We start from the raw sequence: 22,149 nt of genomic DNA, 5'->3' as shown, positions 1-22,149 counted from the left end.
GGGGACAATACTCTCACCATTCCTTTTCACTGTGTACACCTCAGACTTCCAATACAAGACAGACCCCTGTCTGCAGTCGTGGGATGTATCAGAGATGGATAAGAAGCTGAGTACAGGAAGGTGGTGGACCGCTTTGTGGCATGGTGTAGAAACAATCATATCATCTTGAACATGAATAAAACAAAGGAGATCATTTTAGATTTTAAGAGAAACAGGAATATGTCAAACACTAATTTCATCATGGACGAAGACGTGGATGTGGTGGAGGAGTTTAAATACCTTAGTGTTCATCTAGACAACAGACTGGACTGAAGATGCAAATGTGAACCAGTCTACAAGAAGGGACAGAGCAGACTGTACTTTTTGAGGAAGCTTAGGGCCTTCTGTGTTTGCATATCTTCTATACGTCTGTTGTGGAGAGTGTGATCTCTTCTGCCATCATCTGCTGGGGTAGCAGCATCAGAGCCAGGGACTTAAAAAAGCTCAACAAGATAATACACAAGGCTGGTTCTCCCTGGAACCACTGGAGATGACTATGCAAAGAAGGATTCTTCATAAAAAAACATTATGGAGAACCCTGAGCATCCTCTTCATGAGACTGTCATACAACAACAGAGTGTCTTTGGTCAGATGCTTCTTCAGATCTGCTGTAAGAGGGACCGCTACAGGAGATCCTTCCTGCCCACAGCCAACAGCTCTTTTAAGAAACCTGTATAAAATGAGCTATAACAACATAAAATTTCCCTTTGGGATTAATAAAGTATTTTTGAATTGAATTTGAGTTTGGACTGGGTTATGCTCCTCAAAGACTTAAGACCTCCCTCTCAAAGACATAACATTTGAATTGGTGAATTGATATGAGACTTGACTTGGCCCAGCCTCTCAAAGATGCAAGATTTGATTTGGACTTGGGGCATCAAGATTTAAGATTTAACTCAGGCCTACTTCTCAGAGACTTTGCTTAAACTTCCCCCTTGAACAAACCTAAAACTTGCCTTGGGCCTACCTCTCAAAGAGGTTTGATTTGAACCTGCCCTTTAGAAAATTCATATTTAACTAGGGCTTAAAATGACTTGTAAACATGTCTGGTGTGTGCATGACAATTTAAATATTTTAACTGATTTCCATGATTCCTGTTGACTTGGATAGCTGTACATTATTCATCTCTGCCAAGTCTTAAGTCTAAACTTTGTCACAAGCAGCTACTGTTAATACTTGCGAAATGGAGGACCCCGGAATGCAGGCTAGCAGGCAGCATGATGGCAAGTGAAAAAGGCTTTAATTAACAAAAAACTCACTCATAAGAAGAGGCAGGAACAAAAAAATAAACGGGCTTGGCATGATCCAAAAAGCAAGACATGAGCATGATCGAGACAACTAGGCATGAGCATGATCCAGAAAATGTTTCCACGAGGAATAAACAGAACAGGTGTGTATATATGGAGTATGAACCAGGTGAAGCAAGACAGATTAACTAGGTGCAGGTGAACCGAATAAAGTTTGATTAACAGACAGGAGAGAACAAAACGTGACTGGAGCAAAACAGACTATTGAATACAAACTAACAGAAACTAGAAAAGTATGAAACTAAAGCATAACCAGATCCAAAAACCAAACTTGACAAAACATGAACAAGACTAAAACATGACCAGAAAAATAAACAGCAACATGATTCAAATCTTCAACTGTGAAATAAGACCAACAAAACCCTAAAACACCCACAAATCATAACAGCTACAGAGGATAACATTGGATTTATGGCCTCTTTTTAAAATCACATCAAGTCATTTTTATTGCACTGTAATTTTATTGCACACACATTACTGAATCGTAATGAGATGAGTGGACCGTTGTTTTTTTTTGGTTTTTTTTTTTCCTAGCGGCTCTCTCTTTATCTAGCCATATACACAAATGTGCAGTTGGTGGACCCACGCTCACCACAAGTAGCTCTGGCTGAAAACCCATAGAGCAGAAATTACTCCATAATGGGTTCCACTTCTCCTCCAATATGAAACCAAAATGGAAAAACAGCTAAAAATAGTGTGAGTAACGAGTCATAGATACATCCCATATAAGGATATAATGCAATGAGATTGCTGAGAAAAATCATATATCTTTTCTATTAACATTTCATGTGCACACATACACAGATACTGTTCATATTTAAGTTTAATGGATGAAAATAACGGCAGAAAAATGTTTCATTGGATAGAAATTTTGAAGTCCTGACTCATGCATCATCAGAGGCACTTTAACATGTGCTTCTAAAGCAGATGTTCATGAAGCCATGCAGAACCCTTGGAGTCATCACTTGAGAATTGTGTGTGAATGTTTGAAAAGTCAAAATATGGTCACATTCTTAATATTGTGACAATCATCAGTTAGGGTTGCAGTTGCGTGTTTTTGTGTGTGTGGTCTGTGTGAGGAAGAGTTGATGTGTGTTGGTGCTTTTGTGAAGGGGATACTTGTTACCATGGTGATACATTCAGTCCATGCTGTCGGCATTACTATGGAAACTGAAACAAAAACATAAGGTGTTCCTGCTTGCTGCTCAGACTATCAAAGTTTGATGCTTTTAGGGTAAATCTATCATTTTTGTGATGTTTTCTGAATTAACTTGGTTCCCTGAGAATTGTCAGCCTATCTCATACTTCTTCATTGTCTGCAAATGTTTCAAATACTGTACTTTTTTCCTTTCTCTCTCTGTTCAGGTGCCTATCCTCGACTGTCTTTGAGCTTCAAGTTGAAGAGGAACATCGGATACTTCATTTTGCAGACGTACATGCCCTCTATCCTGATCACCATCCTATCGTGGGTATCCTTCTGGATAAACTATGATGCATCTGCAGCCAGGGTGGCTCTTGGTAAGTGAAGTCAGTTTACTTTCTTAAATTACAGAGTTCCTTCTGTTTTATCACTTTTGAAAGTGCTGTTGTGTGTATCCTTTCATGAACGATTATAAAATGTGATCTACCTGGTTAGGAGTTTAACATCAGCCGTATGATGTTGTTGTGCTTACAAATCATTAGTGCCCTGGGGCAGGTGGAAGCTTATTCGCTGCTTTTGTAACAGAGTGTTAGCCAGACAAGAGGAGTTTATTAGGGACTCAACTGGACAGCTCAAAATTATTTCTTTTTCAACTTCAAAATAAGAGTCTCAGGCACAAGAGGTTGTCAAGTGTAAAGTACCATTATTTTCCTAAATGAGGTCAAATGATGACAGCAACTCAATAGTGCTTCGCAAGACAGGCTTCACTTTGTTCAGAAATATTGTGGAATTTTAATATTGAGATCTCATGAGATTTATTCAAACATCTACCAGTGACTGTTTTATATAGTTTTTTATGTTGAAAAAGTTAAATTCTTCATCATGCAAGGCAGCAAGATTCACTTAACTTGACATATGAGAAATTGCAAGGCAGTTTGACCTTAGATGATAACCTGAACAATCATGCTTGGATTGATTGCTTTGCTTTGTGGTATTTAGCTTTTGATCAGCAGGGGGTCTTGTAGTAAACCTTGACCTCTGGAAGCAAACAGTGCAACCCAACTATGTAAACTGATTGCTGCTCTGGGTCTTCAATCATATAAGTGTGGATAGATAATGGAGCAATAAAGCTCTTGACACATGATAATGCTTTTCGGAAAAAAAACATGCTGCTATCCATTACCTTGATGCATCATTTATCTTTCTTTCCTAGTGCTGCTTGCTATCTAAAAGTGTGTGTTTGTCTCTTTCTTCTCTTCGTTAAGGCATGCATACAATATCCGGTCATTACTGTCTGCTCTTGTGTGTTTGTGAGTGAATGAATACCAGCAATATCCAATTAGAGCTATGACAACTGAGAGGGATCCGGAGGTACACTCAGTTCTCGGATGGACTATTGTGAGTTTCTAGTATATACCTTGATTGTAAAGAAGAATGTGTGTGTCCAGTGCAGACTATTCTTTCAAGTCTGCCAACCTCCTGGTAAGAGCAGAGTAATGATTGAAGGGGAAATCAATTCGAGCAGGCAAGTAGGCAAACAATTGAATTGTTTGAAGGGGAATCTCATTTTCCTGAACAAGTCTGAAGCTATCCAAACCAACTGTGATGCCTAACCTAATAAATGGTTGTGTCATCCCTGGTGATTTCAGCTGTCTCAAAACCTTCACCTTCACTTCACTAAGTGTACCCCACCTATAAGATTTAAGATGTGGATTAACAGTGAGTCATTTGGTTCCTGAAGCAGCCCCTGGCCATTATACTACCTTAAAACAATCTGGGGTTTTTATGTTTGACTGTCAGTTGTTTTTCTTAAATGCTGTGTTTTACACCAGATTTAATGTCATGCATTGCTACCAAAAAGTTCCATTTTTGTCCTCACTGTTCTTAGAATATTTTCATAAAGGTTTCAAGGATACTCAAAATGTTTTTTTGGTAAATATGAGATGAGGCCTCTAGGTGTTTTTGCCAAGCAGTGGTTCTAGTCTCAGAACTATCCCATGGATGCCGTTTTTGCCCAATCTCTTTAATGCTTATCATTATTGCTGAATCATGAACACTGACTATATCTGAGGTAGGTGAGGCCTAAAGTCCTTTTCAGTAGATGTTGCTCTAGGGTTCTATTGTGTCTTCCCGGATGGTTCGTCGATGGACCTTTTTTATTTTGGTAGGCTGTCCTTTCACGTTAATTTTCCCCACATTTCAATGTTTTTGGCCAATTGTGGATAATGGCACCTGACTTGTTCACTGGTGTCCCATAGCTTTAGAGATGCCCTTGTAACCCTTTCCAGACTGATAGATGTCAATAACATTTCTCTTCTTTTCTTGAATTTCTTTCAATTCTTTGCGTTATCTGTAGATTTCCTAGATCTGTTTTGCTACTTGATGTTGTCGAACAGGTTCTGTAAAAGGGATTACTTGATTCTAACACATCTTTTGAACTGCAGACTCATAAAATAGCAGGCGTGAGACTTTGTGCTGTCTGCAAGTGATGAATTTAAGTATCCAAGTAACCAGCATTTCCATTTTACTTGCTTTATTGTTTGCAATGTGAAACGTCCTCTGTGTAGTGTTGAGATATGCTGCTAATGGTACACTGGCCTATGATTAGAGGAGATCTGATTGGCGAGCACCTTTGTTTAAGCAATTAAAGAAACAGAAGAGATTTGGGGACGTGTAAGAAGAGGGAGTAAGGGCAAAGTGAGCAGCCCCCGCAGCCCCCGGTGGGGGAATGAAGAAGAGAAAATGGGAGATGAGGAGAACGAAAGGACAAGCCAGACCGAAGACTGAAAGACAGGAGCAGTGAAGCCATATTTATGCCCCGGAGAAGGCAGCGTTGTGATGGAAAAGCAGCTTGGCCCACTGGTCCCTTGATTAAATTGTCCGATTGGAGACTGAGGGAGGCAGCAACAAGAAAAAAAAGAGAGAGGGAGTGAAGGACAGAGAGTAATGGCCCAGCATTGGGAACATCTATAAAGAACAAGGCTGTTGTTAAGCACAAAAAGGACACCATCCAATTGCACCATCTAGGAGTGGCTGAGACATGAAGCATGTGTACGTGCACGCTCGCACTCACACATACATGCACCTACACGTGTGCAAGTGGTGCTAGCTTTGTAATGGGCCAATAAATCCGACTAAAAGCCACAATGACCTTAGCTATCCTGCTGGCTCCTCCCAACCCCCTGACTGTTCCCTGTCTCTTCACTGTAGTGTATGACACCTAAACACCAAAAGTGATGTCTGTGTGTGTTATATGGGCAGCCGCGCTGTGAATAGACTTAGATTTATTTTTGGTGTAAGTAAATGAAGTTGTGGTAAAGTGGTTGCCTTATATGTATATTAGTAGAAGGCGCTCTTATTTGCTCGTAGGATGTCAGTTTTGTGTGAATGTGTGTGAGATACAAACTCTTACTAAAGTTTTCATTGGCAATTAACTTTTAAATTTTGTCCTTCAAACCACAAACTTCATTGTACTTTATTGGGATTTTATGTGACAGAGCAACACAGAAACTGGAAGGATAATAATCATTCATGGATACAAATCCAAAACGTGTGACGTGGATTTGTATTCGGTTAATCCTTTGTAGGACCACTTTTCTTTGCGGTTACAGCTACAAGTTTAAACAATTTTCACATTAAGAAACTGACATTTTAACTAAAGCTTAGACAGAATTGATTAGCAGCATTCGTAAGCATCAAGTCTAGCCACTTATTCTCAATAGGATTAGATATGGACTTTGACTAAGCCATTCTAAAACACAAATATGCTTTCACCTTAACCATCCCATTGTAGCTGTCTTTTTTGGCCTTTAGTAGCTTATTTTCCAGGATTGCCAAATACTTAGCTCCATCCTCTTCCCATCAACTCTGACCTGTTTCGCTACTGAAAAAAAGCACCCCCAAATTCCCGGTTCTTCAACTATGTCCTGAGTCCATGAGTTGGTCTGTCACATAATCTCCTAATAAAATACATGGAGGTTTGTAATGTAATAAAATGTTACATCACAAAGCACTGTAAATCATGGTCTAACCGCTGCCTCAGTTTCCTTTCTACAAATCGTTTGTTCGGTAATTGCATTATCTTTTCTTATTATTGCTGCATGTTGACCTTTTCAGGCCATTGCTGATGCTGATGTGTGTCAACCAAGTGTACTTTTAGGCATCTTCTCCTATCGCGAAACTCTGGGATGGTGCCTTATATGTGGAGAACCATTTTTTAGCCTGACAGGGTAAGGTTAGCAGGAGCTGGAAGCGAGATACATGCAGCACTATTCTAATGAGTTATTTCTGCTGGATGACCGAGGGGCAGTGGGATGTTTTTGAGGGAGACCTTTGAATTTCAATGAAGCTGAAGTGAAGCACCCACCTCTATTGTTTGTACACAAGTGGGATAAGATCAAAGATGAAGTAAAAGAAAGGTGTTACCTTGCTTTCTGTCACTACTTTTTTACAATGTTCCTATGTAATTTGGAAAACCAGGGAATCTGATTTTAGTATTTTTCCAGTCTGGATAAGTATGGAAAAAGACTGGAAAAACATTTGTATTTTCTAACTTTATTCAATATCACAGTGTAGTTGTCCTTCCTTCCTTCCTTCCTTGTGTACTTCATTTCTTTCTTTCAGTCCCTCATGTCCTTCCTTTATTTACAACTCATTTTCCTTCCTCCTTTATATCAGTTCTTCCTTCTTCACTCTTTACTCCTTTATGTCCTTCCTTCCTTCTTCATTCCTTCCTCCCTTATGCCTGTCTTTACCATGTTACTTCCTCTCTTATGCTTTTCTTCCCTGCATCCCTTCTCACTCTTTCACCCCTCATTTCCCTTCTTCTTTCCTAGATTGCCCTAACTTTTTTTTCATCATGTCTTCACTTCTGTCCTTCTGCCCCCCTTCCCTTCTTGTGTTCTACCTAATTTCCTTACCCCTGACTGCTTCCTTTATTTCCTTCCTTGTGTCATACCACCCCCTCCTTCTGTCCTTCTTTCTTTCCTTTTGCCCTCTTCTTTTCTTCCATCCTACTACCCTTCCTGCTTACCTTATTTCTCTTCCTTCTTTTTGTCTTTCTATCTGCTCTTCCTTTTTGTCCCACCTCCCTTCTATCTGTCCTTTCCACTTTACTTCCTTTCTGTTTCTTGTTTTTGAAGGCTCCATATTTAGAGCCTGCCTGCTGTAGAAACATCTTACATAAAATCATAGCTAAGGCAAGGAAATTATGGACATTTTTTAAAATATGTGCAGGAATCCTGTTTTCACTGTTTTGATGTTGGGATTCTAGAAGTTGTTGTAGATCATTATAAGTCTTTGTGAATTATTATATTTTGGGGGGAAAAATACATTCGCTTCCTTATTACCATAGGAATCACCACGGTGCTGACCATGACCACCATCAACACCCACTTGAGGGAGACGCTACCCAAGATCCCTTATGTCAAGGCCATCGACATGTACCTAATGGGCTGCTTCGTCATGGTCTTCCTGGCTCTCCTCGAGTATGCCTTTGTCAACTATATCTTCTTTGGGAGGGGTCCTCAGATGCAGAAGAAGTTGGCAGAGAAAGCGGAGAAGGCCAACAATGAGAGAGCGGCCAAGTACGACGCAGCAAGGGTAAGCTTGGTCCAAACTATGACAAACCTCATCCTCAATTTACACAATGTCCTTCTCCGTTCCGCCACTGAACGAACTACGCTGTAATTACAACGCCTTTATAGTCAATGAGAGCATTTATACTATTTCCGCAGGGCAGCGTGCCATTTGTTGTGGACAATGGCAGTTCGATGCCATAGCCAGTTTGGGGTCAATCTATGATCACACTGCACCAACAGGAAACTGAACGAGCACCACATTCGTCTTTTTCAAATTATCTACTAAAGACAGACTTGCACATATTAGCAATTGTATACATTAGATTCAATTACTGGGCTATGCATGTTAACCTAGGTAATCAAAACCTACTAATTAAACATGAAATGCACTGTACTCAGTGTACTCACCCACTGTAATGGAAATATCTGGATGCAAAAGTGGAGCGAAGCAGATTACAGCACTTCCAATGTAAATCAGGACTGGTACGAATGGTGGCAAAGGGTGGGACAGAACAGAGCGGAGATGGACGCTGTGTAAATCCAGGGTTACATTTCAGGATAAAGATTGTTTCTTTGTTGAATGACAACACAAAACATTGAAAAAGTTATGCATTTAATCACTAGAAACATCTTATTGGGGATTTATCTTGTAGTGACATTTAAGGTCCCTGAAATCTGCATGTTTGTCTTTAAAAAGGAGATGCATAAATATAGCTATGAGGAGCAAAAGCAAATATCCTGATTACTTAAACTGTATTTCGTTCTATCTGAGTATACTTGGTGTTCATTAAAAAAAGCATAAAAACATATATAACGATAAGATATTCCTTTATTGTCAGAACAAGAATTCGTCTTGCATATTGTTTACAGATACATATACACAAACAGAATCAAGTTAGATAAGCAGACAATGGCATTCCACGCTGGTTAATGTTCCATGTTTAGTTTCACAAAGTCAATTTCCAGGCATTTATCCCCCAATGTGGCTGAATATTTTCATCTCCTCAGGAAGCAGGTAGTAGGACCGCATCCCTAAAACGGTCCAATCAGGTTAAAGGTCTTCGCCACTCACGCTCGGTGAGTTATTCTTGCTTTTTTTTTTTAATGAGGCTCTTCAATATCCTCAAGTCAACTCCGCCATCGCCCATCAGCCAACATGGATGTGGTTAATATCCGTTTTTTTGCCTTTGTGCAAAATATCATTATATCCATGTGAAGAAAACAGGCAACAACCAACATCTCCATGACATTAACTGAAGCGATGCTCATGCTTACATCGTGGGAACTGGTGTGTCCGATGCCGTGTTCTCTTTTCGTAGCTCATTCTTAATGCATGCTGTTTGTATAGGCTTTATCATTGAACTCATCAGTGAAAGTCATTTCTATCATAGCACATGTAAGGATATAGTGAATCAGCCTGACTTCCAGTAGGTAGTGACTGCATAGCTCCCTCATCAAGCATTTCTTTATACTTGAAATTACCAATGATCTTCTTGGTAATGACTGATCTATATGCACAATAAGAGACACTGGGAGATCCTACTGCACCTTTATGGGGTTGTGGCAGTCCCAGTAATGCTATTAATCTTATCTTGCTTTTCCTCAAGAAAGTGCTTCAGAAAATGTTGCTTTGGAGGTCTAAACATGAAAAAAAAATGTCTACGTGGTTGGGTTGTATTTCCTTACTTACAAAGTCACTGCATCTATATTTGTGTAATTTTAGAACTGAATTTAACAATGTTAGTTTTAACTATTTATTGTTCTAAGTACAAAAAAAAAAATTGCATGATTATTTTTGGCAACCATATGCTCACCATAATGGGTAAACTGATGTTTCACTAAATGTTTTTGTTGAATTTTAAGCTCTAAATACATTTAAAAATATGTTTTGTTAGCCTGGTCCTTTTAATCAAGAACAAAAGTCATATTTAAAAGATAAATCCTTTTTAATGAATGAAATCCATTGCCACGATTAGGCATGGGCCAGTATGAGAATAAGGAAGCAAACCTTAAGAAAGAAAACTAAAGTTTAATCAGTTTATATCAAAACAAACGTTTATACCCAAAATTGAAAAATCCATCAGATCTAATTGCATTTAATGAAAAACGTACAGATTGATACAGATTGCTAAACATTGCAGCTAACAGTTTATTTTAGCGACAGACATGCTAACTCTCACAGCTTATAAATATTAAAGGCGAATATCATCATTCTCATAACTTTTCTTTTGTAGTTCAATAATCATTACATATTTGTTACATAATATAACACTATATATAGCTAATATAAAATATTAGCAAACTGATCCAGACAAAAAACAAAAAAACAGAAATGTGGGACTTCACCAGTTGCTACATTTGCATGAGGAAATGAATTTGCACTTTTCATTTCCGTCGATCTGTTTTGTGAAACACTCATCACAGGCATGAATTATGATGTACAGTGTTGTATTTTTTGTGTTTTAAATAGATTTATAGACTGGAATAACGGGAATAAAGAGACCACAATGACACATTTTGTACCTTAATTGTAACATGCAAATAATCCCAGTTAAAAGTGTATATTTTTAGCAATATTATCACGGGTTAATAATTTTTTTGTATCTTAATTTTCCAAAATTAAGATACAAAATGTGCTGGCAACAGGTGGCAGTAATGTTTACCATAGACCTTTTGCAGGAGGGGGACTGATTTTTTTTAAACCAGGTTATGATATGGGCAGTATTCCTGAACGCAAGTTTATTTTATTTGACTGTTTTTGCTGTATTTGCAATGGATGAGTTGAAGGCAAAAAAAAAAAAAAAGGGTTGCTGTCCTTGAAATTTCTGTCCTTTATTATCACCTGAGCATTTAGTTGATGATTCATCTGATATAGTTCTGCCAAGGTTGAGGTCTAGTGTATTCCTTTAATACCTGTAAAAAGTATTACTGAGTCTAAAACTAGCATCATTTCAAAGAGAAATGCAGGGAAATCTGTGGGTTCCAGGAGAGTTGGGAAAATGCAGAGGTGGCAAAGATGTTATAGCAACTCCTGCATTATTGACTTAAACTGGTAGGAAAATGTTTGAGTGTTAAGTTTCTGTTTAATTATTAAACAATGTTTCACCAAAAACTAAAACACATTACCATGCACTTTGATAAAGGTTTAACCCATTTAAACCTTAGACATTTAGTGAATGATAAGAAAGGCAGTAGCAGCTTATTAGCTTGATAAGGAATGTAAGGAGGTATCACTTGGAGGAATTTGAAATCAGCCATTACACAGTACAGAAAATACTCTCCAAGTCTGACTGTTTAAGCAAGTTCACCCTCGGAGCAGACCGCAAGATGCAAAAAGATGTCTTCAAAATCCCTAAAACATCATCACAAGCTCTATAGCAGGCATTTGTTACTGTTGATATGAAATGCATGTTTGCAAAAAGGAAACCTTGATCTCTAAGAATACTCATACCAACCGTCATACATGGAGGTAGAAGTGTCACAGTTTGGGGATGCTTTGCTGCAGCAGGTCCTGGCCAGCTCTCTCTGGATCATAGAATCCACCATGAATTATGTCGTGTATCAGAGATCAATTAAGCAAAATGTGAGGCTATGTAAGCTGAAGCAGAACTGGACCCTGCAACATGACAATGACCCAAGACATACTAGTACGTTCATCAAGGACTGGCTGAGAACTGAGAAATGGAAAGTCCTGGCCAGAGTCTATGCCCAGATCTTATTCTGTGGGATGACTTGAAATGGGCTGAACATACAGGAAACCCCTCAAACTTTTAACAGATAAAGTGGAGGAGGGGGCTGTTAGATGGCTACCAGATGTTTCTCACAGTAGTTAGTTCAGCTTAAGGGAGCAATACTAATAGAGAATACACAATACACATTCTTGGTAATATTTCTGTTTAATTAGTAAAACAATGTTAATTTTTGTGTGTATTTGTACTCAAATCACTGTTTTTTGAAAGATTATGTGAACTTTTTTTCTGGGGCTGGGGAGGGAGTGAATGTTTAATTGAGTGTCCTAATTTTTTTTACATGTATATGTACTGAAGCTATAACATGTTTTTATGGTCTCATTCATGCCAGTTTCTTGTTTTGACAGGAAACACTATTATTACTAACACCAAAAGACTGCAGACGTTTGCCTTTGTTAGAACTATTTAATATGATGAAAATTCATAAGCTCACTAGTAAGAAAATTTGACCTTCTATATTCAGATACCATCAGAGAAATGTTGTGTATACACCAGTTTCCTCACAGCTTTAGGCATACTTACAATCAAAGTTACAAAACAGTAATTAGTTTTTGAGCATCACAGGAGCACGTGTTCACTATGGTAGTTTTGTAAGCAACAATTAAATAACAACCCTAGTAAGAGCTACTCTTCATTGTTCAAAGTTTTCTATAAATAGCAAAGCGTACCTGCACAATCAGCTACAAAGAGATACTGATTTTGATATGTGCAGCTAGCTTCTCTTTTCATCAGGATAACTCTGGTAAATTAGGCCACCTATGAATCATTTCTGCATCTCTGCATTCTTCCATACCTTTAAGATCATGGAGTGTTTGACTTTTTTTCATTCAAAGCAGGGATGTCTGGAGCTTATTGCAAACCAAGATGTAGTGTTCTACTTTGCACATAAACAATGTACCTTTCTGTGTTAGAAACCACTACAATGGAGTTATTTTTATATTTTATTTCCTCATCTGTCATTGGCCTGGCTCTGTTCCAATTCAACTTTAAATGTTATCTTCAAAATGTTATTGAGAGGAAGGGGGAAATAGTGCCAAAAAACATAAGCGACATATGCTTTAAAAGACCCTTTAGCTTAACAGTGCTTTAGTCATGTTTAGAATCCTGTTCTTTTGAGTGTTAAAGGTTGTTAATTTCAATGGTATTACCGCCTACTGGTGTGGTTTTACAGATTTATTATTTTTTTATCTCTAAGCTGATTTTTAGCCTGCTTAAAACAAACTGTTTTGTGAGTATAAGGCACCAAAACAACCATACTAAGACCGTTTGGAGGAGGTGATCACGTTACGGTTTCCAAACAAACTCTAGATTGGTTCTTTATCTGACACAGCTACCAGCTGTATGATGCAAGCTTGATCCAAATGTCTTTTGTAGCCAGGTCTGCATTGCATTGTGGGATGTGGTAGAGTAAACAAACTAATAAACAAAGGTGCGTCTTTTTCGTAAAGCATACAGCCCTATACAACTTTCAAGACGTCTCTCAAAGTCATTAGGTATACCTTCTCAGATAATTTTACCTACAATAGTATCCAGAAACAAACTAATGATATGAATGAAACAACATTTTCAGTGTTTTCTACTAGTTCAGAATACTGCATCTGCTTCCTGTATTTACATTTGGTACTCCTGTCCCGGACACATCTGACCAGTAAACACACTAAATGTTCTAGCGTGGTTTAAAATATAAATATGCATTTATGTTCAAACTTGGAGACATAGGTGTTAATATTAAATTTATCAATGAATCAAACAAGGGGTGCTTCAAGACCTTGAAGTGTCTTTGTAAAAGCAAGAGAGTAAAATGTTGAAGGTAAGAATCCAAAATCATTTAACACATTCAGTTTAAGAGACTTCAGTGTAGTCCTAATTATGATGCAAAACAAACAAACAAACAGGTTTTCATGATTGTTATTGCCCCATAGTTCACAAAGGTCCCAGTCAATGAAAGAAACGCACATGCCATGCCGGTGCTGCTGTCTGTTGCTTACTTACTGTAAACGGTTGCTTGATGGCAGTAATAAATGACACTAGACAAACCTAAATGGCTGCCATTAAGTCCTTTTACTGACACATAAGCCATGCATACTGTCCATTACGTTGCCATGACAATTGGCCATTTGTAAATTCTACAGTCACTCAGAAAGGACAACATTTTTCATTTACTCAAATTGTCTACCCTTACTGGCTTACTTTTACACCTGATTATAAGAGACGCAAAACTTGATTCAAGTCCCAAGTCTTTGGAGCATGAGTCCAACTCGGGCATATGCTGGTTCATGTGACCTAAGTGTCTGTCTTGTTGGAACAGTGGACACAATCTTTTACCCTCATCGAATTGCAAAAGGTGTCCATGGGAGTATGCTTCTCCTGTCTACATGTGTTTGGTGGATCTGGAGAAGGCCTATGACTGTGTCCTGCGAGGAAGTTGTGGGAAGTGCTGTAGGAGTATGATGTATATGGATGGCTTTTAAGGGAAATCCAATCCTTGTATGCCAAAAGCAAGAGCTATGTCCGCATTCTTGGTGAAAATTCGAGACTGTTCCCAGTGTGCGTTGGACTCCACCAGGGCTGCCCCTTGTCACCGATCCTGTTTGTGGTGTTCATGGACAGGATTTCAAGGCACAGTTGAGGAGAAGAGGGTGTCTGGTTTCTGAACCTCAGGATCTCAGCTTTGCTTTTTGTAGAAGATGTGGTTCTGTTTGCTTCTTCATGACCTCCAGCGTCCACTGGACTGGTTCACAGAGTGTCAAGCGGCAGGGATGAAAGGTAGCTCCTTTACATCTAAGGCCATGGTTTTCAGCCAGAAAAAAGTGGGCTCTGGTCTGTTGTGGTTAGGAATAATCTTTTACCAGAAAGCAAAGTTCTTGATTTACTGATCTGTCTTTGATTATAAGGTATGGATCATGACCATAAGAACAAGATCCCGAATACAAGCGGACAAAATTAGCTTCCTCCTGAAGGTGGCTGGACTCAGTCTTAAAGCTATGGTGAGGAGCTCTGTCATCTGTGGGGAGTTCAAAGTAGAGCTGCTCCTTCTCCACATCAAAGGAGTCAGTTAATCTTTTCTTGTATTTTTCTACACCTTAGGTACAAACATGTTTCACTAAAAGAAGACAAAATGCTTCTTCCAGGGCTGAGATGTACAAAACAAATTTTAATCATGTTTTATGAGGAACATCTAAAATAAGGGTGGGTCGACCTAGTGCAATATATTAGGATTTTATAGAAATCATCACTATTTTCTTGATCATGTTGTTCAAACAAACTAACAAATCAGTAATATATTTAATATTTGATCTCTTCTTTATTCATTCAGGCGGAACCGCATGGCCATGGAAACATCCTGCTGACCACCTTAGAGATCCACAACGAAGTGGCAGGAGGTGAGATCACCACCAGTGTGGCAGACATTAGGAACTCTCAGTCCATGGTGCAGTTGGACAGCACGGCCTCGTCACACATTCAGTACCGCAAGCAGAGCGGAGGGATAGGCCCACGCTCTGCCAGCCGCCACTCCCTGGATCGGTCTGCACAGATGAAACGGAGCCGTCTACGGCGGCGATCCTCCCAGCTCAAAATTAAAATCCCCGACCTGACGGACGTGAACGCCATCGACCGCTGGTCTCGCATCATCTTCCCGTCTGTTTTCTCCCTGTTCAACCTTGTCTACTGGCTCTACTATGTCTGATCAGAGCTGTTTTTGGTGTTCGTCGTTGTTTGACTTTGACTTTCATTTAATTTGTTCATTCTCCTTTTTTTCTGTTGCTTTTATACGTGATGGAATCTGTCAAAGACTGCAACTCACCAAGATTAAAGAGAGAAACAGAGTTAAAGATTACTATGTTAGAACAGGTTGTCATTGGAATTGTTTTATATATATATATATATATATATATATATATACATATATATATATATATATATATATATATATATTTGCAGTCTTTGAATCCGAACAGTTTACCCCTTATTGATCATGTGTATATAGTAAAATACAAAGCCAGCAAATTTTAAAAAACATTATTTAAAAAAAATGTGGAAGCAGTAAAGTCAAGACCTTTTTTAATTAAAAGTTGATCAGGTGCAAGCAATGTCTAAAATAAATGAATTAAAATTGGTACGCTATGCATTTATAATGTATTTAGGTATCTTGGAACCGTGGTTACGGCACAACTCTTACAGAAGCAGAATAACATATGCTTTTATAGTGTTTATATATATCTTGATACTATCTGCAATTTATTTTGCACTGATCTGTTAAGCAAAATAATTTTAATCCTTTCTTCAGGATGATTTTTGTCTCAGGTTCTGAATTTTTTGAGTTTGTTGGGGACAAAAAAAGAAAACAAGCACAATTTATGAATAAAACTGCCATTTTTTCCAATTTAACAGCAGGATTTCATGCAACTGCATGACAAAATTGCACTCAGATTTTCAAAACTTACAAATCTTTTTTTGTGTTGTTTTATATTCAAAACAACTGCCAATGGAGAATAGTTATTATTTAACCCATAAAATATTATGATATTTTTGTACTCCTTGTTTTCAGGTATTTATTCGATTTCCTAACTTACATTGTTTTATTGAAGACCAGTTCTTTTATTGTGACAGTATGGTGAAATTAATTAATCTTTTTGTACATATGTGTGTATATATGTCTATACATACGCTATGTGTTCAACCCAAAAATGAAAATAACAATTTTGTGATTGTCTCTGACTCTAAATAGTCAGATTATTTAATTGGAAAAGATGAGGATTAATGTGTCAAGTCAGTTTCAGGAATCTTATCCATTTTGAAGCATGTCTGAGCAGTCTCAATACATTCCCAACTTCAAGCATCCTTCACAAATATTGAAAGCCCTGTAAAGTTGTGTAAAAAGGAGTAAAATAAATATATCTTTTGTTGCTGGAGCAACATTTTACAGTGAAAATTTTCAAAAAGATAAAAATCCAGTGTTTAAGATGAGTACATTTGTTGAGTTGGCAAGAATTGATGTTATGAAATTTTAAATAATAGTTTTTACAAAATTAGTTGCTAAGCTGCTAGATACCCCTAGTGTTAGCTCTTTGTACAAGCACCTTTTGCCAATTTCTAATAGTTAATGATTCCATACACACTAACAAGGTTCCCAGGGGCCCATAGCATCAAATGTTTTCCACACATTCCTCCTTTTGTTTCACATTAGTTTATTCAGAAGTCCTTTCAAGACCATCCTTTCTTTCTATGATATACCTGTGCTCCTTAATTCTCGCACTTAACTGAAAGGTCCTGACACAGAAAACCTTGGGACGTAGTCACAAATTTGTAACCGCTATGATTGTAAGAGGAAACAGAGGATTGTGGACCAACTGTTTCATAGTCATACGATACAAAGGAAAGACAGCAGCAGCCACACTGTTGGTGCACTTGGAGCAGAGGCACTGGATAATCTTTTAGTGTCCTTATGTAATACGTACGTTGCTCAGCAGAATCTAATACAGACAATATGTTAAGGTTAGTGTGCAATACCTTTGCTTGTATTTAAAGCACTTCTTAGAACAGCCTGCATGAGGATCGCAGCACACATACTCATACTGCTAAGGTGAATGCTCCGGGTGATTAGCCACACCTCTTTAGTTCTGCAAGCCTAGCTATACATTTAGAAAGCATACAAGGTATGTAATCTGTGTGATTAACTATAGCTGATATCAAATACATAGTTATCCATACTCCGGGGTTCCCATTTGTGTTTTTATTGCAGAACAATGATTTAGTTTCATCTGACCAAAGCTCTTAGCTTCACCTAAGGTCCCAAACATTTAAAACAAAAACTCCACATATAGCCAATAGAACAGTGTCCAGATCAATTGGCTTTTTCATACCCCCATTCTGTCCCTTCATATGACTTTTTAGTACCTGTAAACAAAACATTTTGTTCCCGTATTCTTATATCATGGTGAATCTTTTTTTTGTTGTTGTCATAGTTATTTTTGTGATTAATGCAGATAAAACATTTTTACTAAAGCCTGATGTCCTTGGCAGGTACAAAAAGGTGGTTCAGAAAGTTCAAAATGGCAGAGGCAAAATGACCAGCTTCACACTGTATAAATGTACTCAAATTAAAGTTTGGATTTTTTAAACTTAAAACTGTAAAACTATAGAAGTGCAATAAAAGATTAATTTATTGTAAGGCTTTTTACACATCTTTATCACAGGCACCAAAAGGTGCAGTATGCTGACTCCAATCACTGCACGTACTGAAAAGTGAGCTCTGCATTTCTGTTACTAAGTAAAGCCAATGAATTTCACAGAATATGAAGATGGCTTGCGATAACCAGTCTGTCGGGTAATTTTAAGCACATACTAGCATTGAATGTATCAGGTCCATTCTTCAGGGAGCGGATAATGAGCCATGGTCATCATTTCTTCATTAGAATGTAACCCATCCCTACTGACATTGCAAGTGATTAGTAGAAATGAGGGCAGGGACAGCTTTTTACCATTTTGCATGTGTTTAATTAGAAAAATACACACAGAGACACCAAGATTGAAGAGTCTCTGCACACCTTTTATTTTCTGTGCCGTTTGCTGAGCTGTGGAAAAATGTCAACTTATAAGTTTTGTGGCTAAAAATGGCTCCCTTGTCCAGTTCTTCCTGACAAACTGTGTACCATTCCCCCGAAGGTCACAAAGCAATCAGTTACAACCGGGTTGTGCTCATTCGAAGCATTCCTGTTCATACATTCGCTTTTGTGCATGCAAGAGAATACCTGTTGAGGAAAGAAAAAACAAAGGTACTTGATAACAGTGAGTTTGAGCAAAAGGAAATAATTGTAACATGTACAGTCTAGAATATGACAAAGAACTGAATGTATGGTACTTGGACTATCACAGTACCAATGCAATTTTATTTCTGAGATAAGGAATTATTAAAATGGTGCCATCAATGGCTCGGTATAGGTGTTCCATTTTCTACTGTGTAGAGGCAGTTTATTAAAAAAAAAATACCACACTATATTGCCAACATTTTTGGGTCACAACACCAAATCAATGAACTCTGGTGTTACCATCACTTCCATGGCTGCAGGTGTATAACGTTTGGTGTGGAGCAACTTGACTGGCCGGCACAGAGTCCTGAGCTCAACCTTCCTGAACACCTTTGGGAGGAATTAAAGCAGAGTCAGCAATTCTGGTTTTCTTACCCAAGTATGAACACACTCCTAAACCTTGTGGGAAATGTTTACAGAATAGTTAAAGTTGCTATTGCCCGCAACGGTGGGTCCATCAACAAATTGGATCTTATAGATTAAGAATAGGATGTCATCAAAGTTCATGTACATGTAAAAGTAAACAGACAAATACCTTTGGCAATATAGCGTACCTATGAAATAATTATTTAAAACTGTGTGCTATGAAAATTCAAAGGGAGTTCTTCATTTTTTGCACCAATTTGACTGGACATAACCTTTAACAACTTCTTAGATCTCAAGGAATCACATGAAAGCTCTGCTTCGCTAGTCACCAGATTACATTTCAATCGAGACCCATTTATTTGGGAATCAGAAATCCGTTGACTTTGTGTGAGATTTGGCTACCTCTTAAATTTGATACGTGCTCTATGAACACTGTAAAAACACAAATTTTGACTATGATTTATGGCACAAATCCCTTTTTGTGTCTAAGGTTGTGAAATTCATAGAAACAGTCTGTCCAAAGACATTTCAAATTGGTTGGTGTGCATTTGTAGTTTCCATTGTGAAAAAAAGATAGCTTTTGCCGTGAAAGTCGACAAAATAATCTTCCAGGCAGGAAGGCTTCTTCAATATAAACAACTGCTTTTGGGTTGTGTGTTGAGATTTGAAAATTAGTTATTTTATGAGTCCTAAATTTATCAAACGACAAAGTGAAATTGTGACTTTAAGGAGATGGTTGTTATAAACTCTACTCTAGAAACTTGTTTATAAAGCATGCAGAAACCTTTAAGTTGGAGCGACTTAAAGAATATCTTTTTAGCCAATTTACTAACAACAGCTGCCAACTGCTCATTTTAGAGATCACTCTATGCCACGTGAGCCTACATTAAAAAGAAAAAAATAATCAAAAGACAAAAAAAAAAAAAAGGCCATCAAAGACTTCAAGTGTTGTATGGCCTTGGTCCCATATTGGAATGTGAAATGTTCTGTGCTGCCACAAATGTATTTAGGCTTAGATTTATACTGTATATCTGTTTGTTTAATCTTTTTCAATAGAGTACCATGTTATACCATCAAATAAATTGTATACATTGTACCTGTGCATTTGGTATTGCGAGCATGCATGAGACGCCATAAACTATCTGCCTATAGTGTATAAGATGATAATATAATACCAAAGTCAAAGGAATCCTTGCAGAACCATATGTTAATGAAATATGGAATCAACACAACCAAAGTATATTTGGTATCTAATAAAACGTCTTAGTGACAGTTCAAGACAAGGAACCTGGCAAAGTTATTATACATGCATGAGATAAGGTTCTTGAATGTAAACCAGAGGGACGGTGTGTAAAGGCAACAGTAGTTCCATGGTGAAATAAAATCTGAGGAAAAAAAACAAAAAACAATATGGAGGTTATTATTGACTATTAGAACCTGCATGTTTTATGTTTCATTTAGTTGCTACAAACTCCAAATTGCAGCTTGTAAACTTTAACTGAACAATTTTTTTTTGTCATATCTGCTGAAAGTTGTGATTTTCTGACAATAAAATATGGAACGATTTATGGATGAAAAATGTTTCTCTAGCTCCTCAATTTTTAACTGAAAAACAACCAGCTTGAGGCAGGGATTTCCAAGCAGTATCTATAGCTGCTTTTATTAACTGAGGTTTTACATATATCCATAGTAAACACATTCCGTAATAATTTCAGCCAGAAATCCAACTAATTTATGTTGAATATTAAAGTTTTGTTTTTCCCTTTAGTGATATGAATTTATACAGCTGCTTTCAGTTAAGATGATAGATCATTATAATTGTAGCCCTGCTTCTAATAAAAACGGAGTATAAATTTGTCCTCTTATGCAACTACCTTTCCGAGAATTTTAGCAGTAAAAGGAAGTTTCTAAATGAGCCTATTACTGCTACTAGCTGATAAAGATTTGTTTCAAAAGATGACATATGACAGCATTTTAGGGGATGTTAGGACAAGTGACATGTCATGAACCACCTTCAGAAACTGTTATATGGGGTATCGAGTGGTGTAGAGGTACAGCAGGCTCTATAAGCATCGGCTGTTAGTCCTCGACATAGCCGCCCAGGATTTGATTCCCAGCCTTGGGACCTTTGTTGCATAGCTTCCCCCCTTCTGTCTCTGCCAATTTCCTGCCTGAATTACTGCAAATAAAGGCCACTAGTACCACAAAAAAAAAAAAAAAATGTGCACCTTGTTTAACCCACGGGACGTTTAAACTGTAAAGTAACCGGACTGACTTTCCACATAGTTGTGCCAATATTTTTATTGGATGCCCTAAACTTACAGTCTAAGCATATATCTACCAAAACAATGCATTGCTAACATGCAAGGTCTTTGTATTTGCTTTTTTATGCTATTTTTGCTTATAGTGCTTATACTTTTTTGTAACTGATGGAAAATAGCTGGATGTTCTCAAATTTTCAAAGCAGTAAACCAAAGGTAACAAAAAATGTTCAGGTTTCAGGTTTTCAAGGTATGCTCAGTTTTACAGGAGCCAACTAAGACCCTGATTACACAACTGTGTCTTCTGGGGAAAATGAAAAAGTTGTGTTTTTGCTGTTCGTCTACACAACGGCGCATGTTTTCTCTGAAAATGGCACAATTTCAGAATGGGTTCCAGAGTGTAATGAATGGAAAACATCCCATTTTCGATTGTCGTTTAGACGGGAAAACTGGAATCTTTCTTATGGGGAAGCCCTGGCTCATGTGGAATATAACTGAAATCAGTAGAAATGAATGCGCACATGCACAACATAACATCTGCCGACCAATTTATAACCAACAGAAGAAGATATCAACAAATAACAATGGTGAATTGCAGGGTACTTACTTGTGATCGTGACTGCTTTGAATCTAACGACGGTTCAGCAAAGTGCTCATTCAATCTCCCTCATTTTCTTGCAAGCAGGAAGTGTTTGCGAATGTTGTTTATTTTCAAACAACATACTGTCAACTAGTGGAGTTGAGGGGGAATTACACCATTTTCACTGTTACCATGTAAAATGTTGTAATTATGAATATGAACATATTATTTTTTATTAATACTTTAATATTTTATTAAATAATATTTCGGTCTGTTAAGGGTTGTCCTGTGGATACCAGCCCAATAAGGCGGTGATAT

General features: G+C 37.7%; 1 protein-coding gene and 1 long non-coding RNA gene across 5 annotated transcripts in view; one reads left to right on the top strand and one right to left on the bottom strand.

Moving 5' to 3' along the window:
• The window catches only part of LOC124861343 (gamma-aminobutyric acid receptor subunit beta-3-like), a 95,380-nt gene extending 74,811 nt beyond the window's left edge, over window positions 1-20,569 (top strand). For 2 of the 4 annotated variants that reach the window (XM_047354969.1, XM_047354971.1), the window contains 4 exons: window positions 2,712-2,864; window positions 7,841-8,088; window positions 9,075-9,143; window positions 15,132-20,569. In XM_047354969.1, coding sequence (XP_047210925.1) covers window positions 2,712-2,864; window positions 7,841-8,088; window positions 9,075-9,143; window positions 15,132-15,503 — 842 coding nt within the window. In that variant the 3' untranslated portion in view covers window positions 15,504-20,569. The remainder of the gene's footprint in view (window positions 1-2,711; window positions 2,865-7,840; window positions 8,089-9,074; window positions 9,144-15,131) is intronic. The other 2 variants (XM_047354970.1, XM_047354972.1) reach the window with 1 other exon arrangement.
• LOC124861346 lies at window positions 18,345-21,965 on the bottom strand. The gene is made up of 3 exons (XR_007036600.1): window positions 21,859-21,965; window positions 18,865-18,954; window positions 18,345-18,567 (listed from the first exon to the last, which is right to left on the bottom strand). It is a non-coding gene; the product is annotated as an uncharacterized LOC124861346 (long non-coding RNA).
• Between the last annotated feature and the right edge of the window lie 184 nt (window positions 21,966-22,149).

This window comes from Girardinichthys multiradiatus, chromosome 24 (genome assembly GCF_021462225.1).
Source record: "Girardinichthys multiradiatus isolate DD_20200921_A chromosome 24, DD_fGirMul_XY1, whole genome shotgun sequence".
Taxonomy (NCBI): domain Eukaryota; kingdom Metazoa; phylum Chordata; class Actinopteri; order Cyprinodontiformes; family Goodeidae; genus Girardinichthys; species Girardinichthys multiradiatus.
This window is presented reverse-complemented; position numbering and strand designations above follow the sequence as displayed.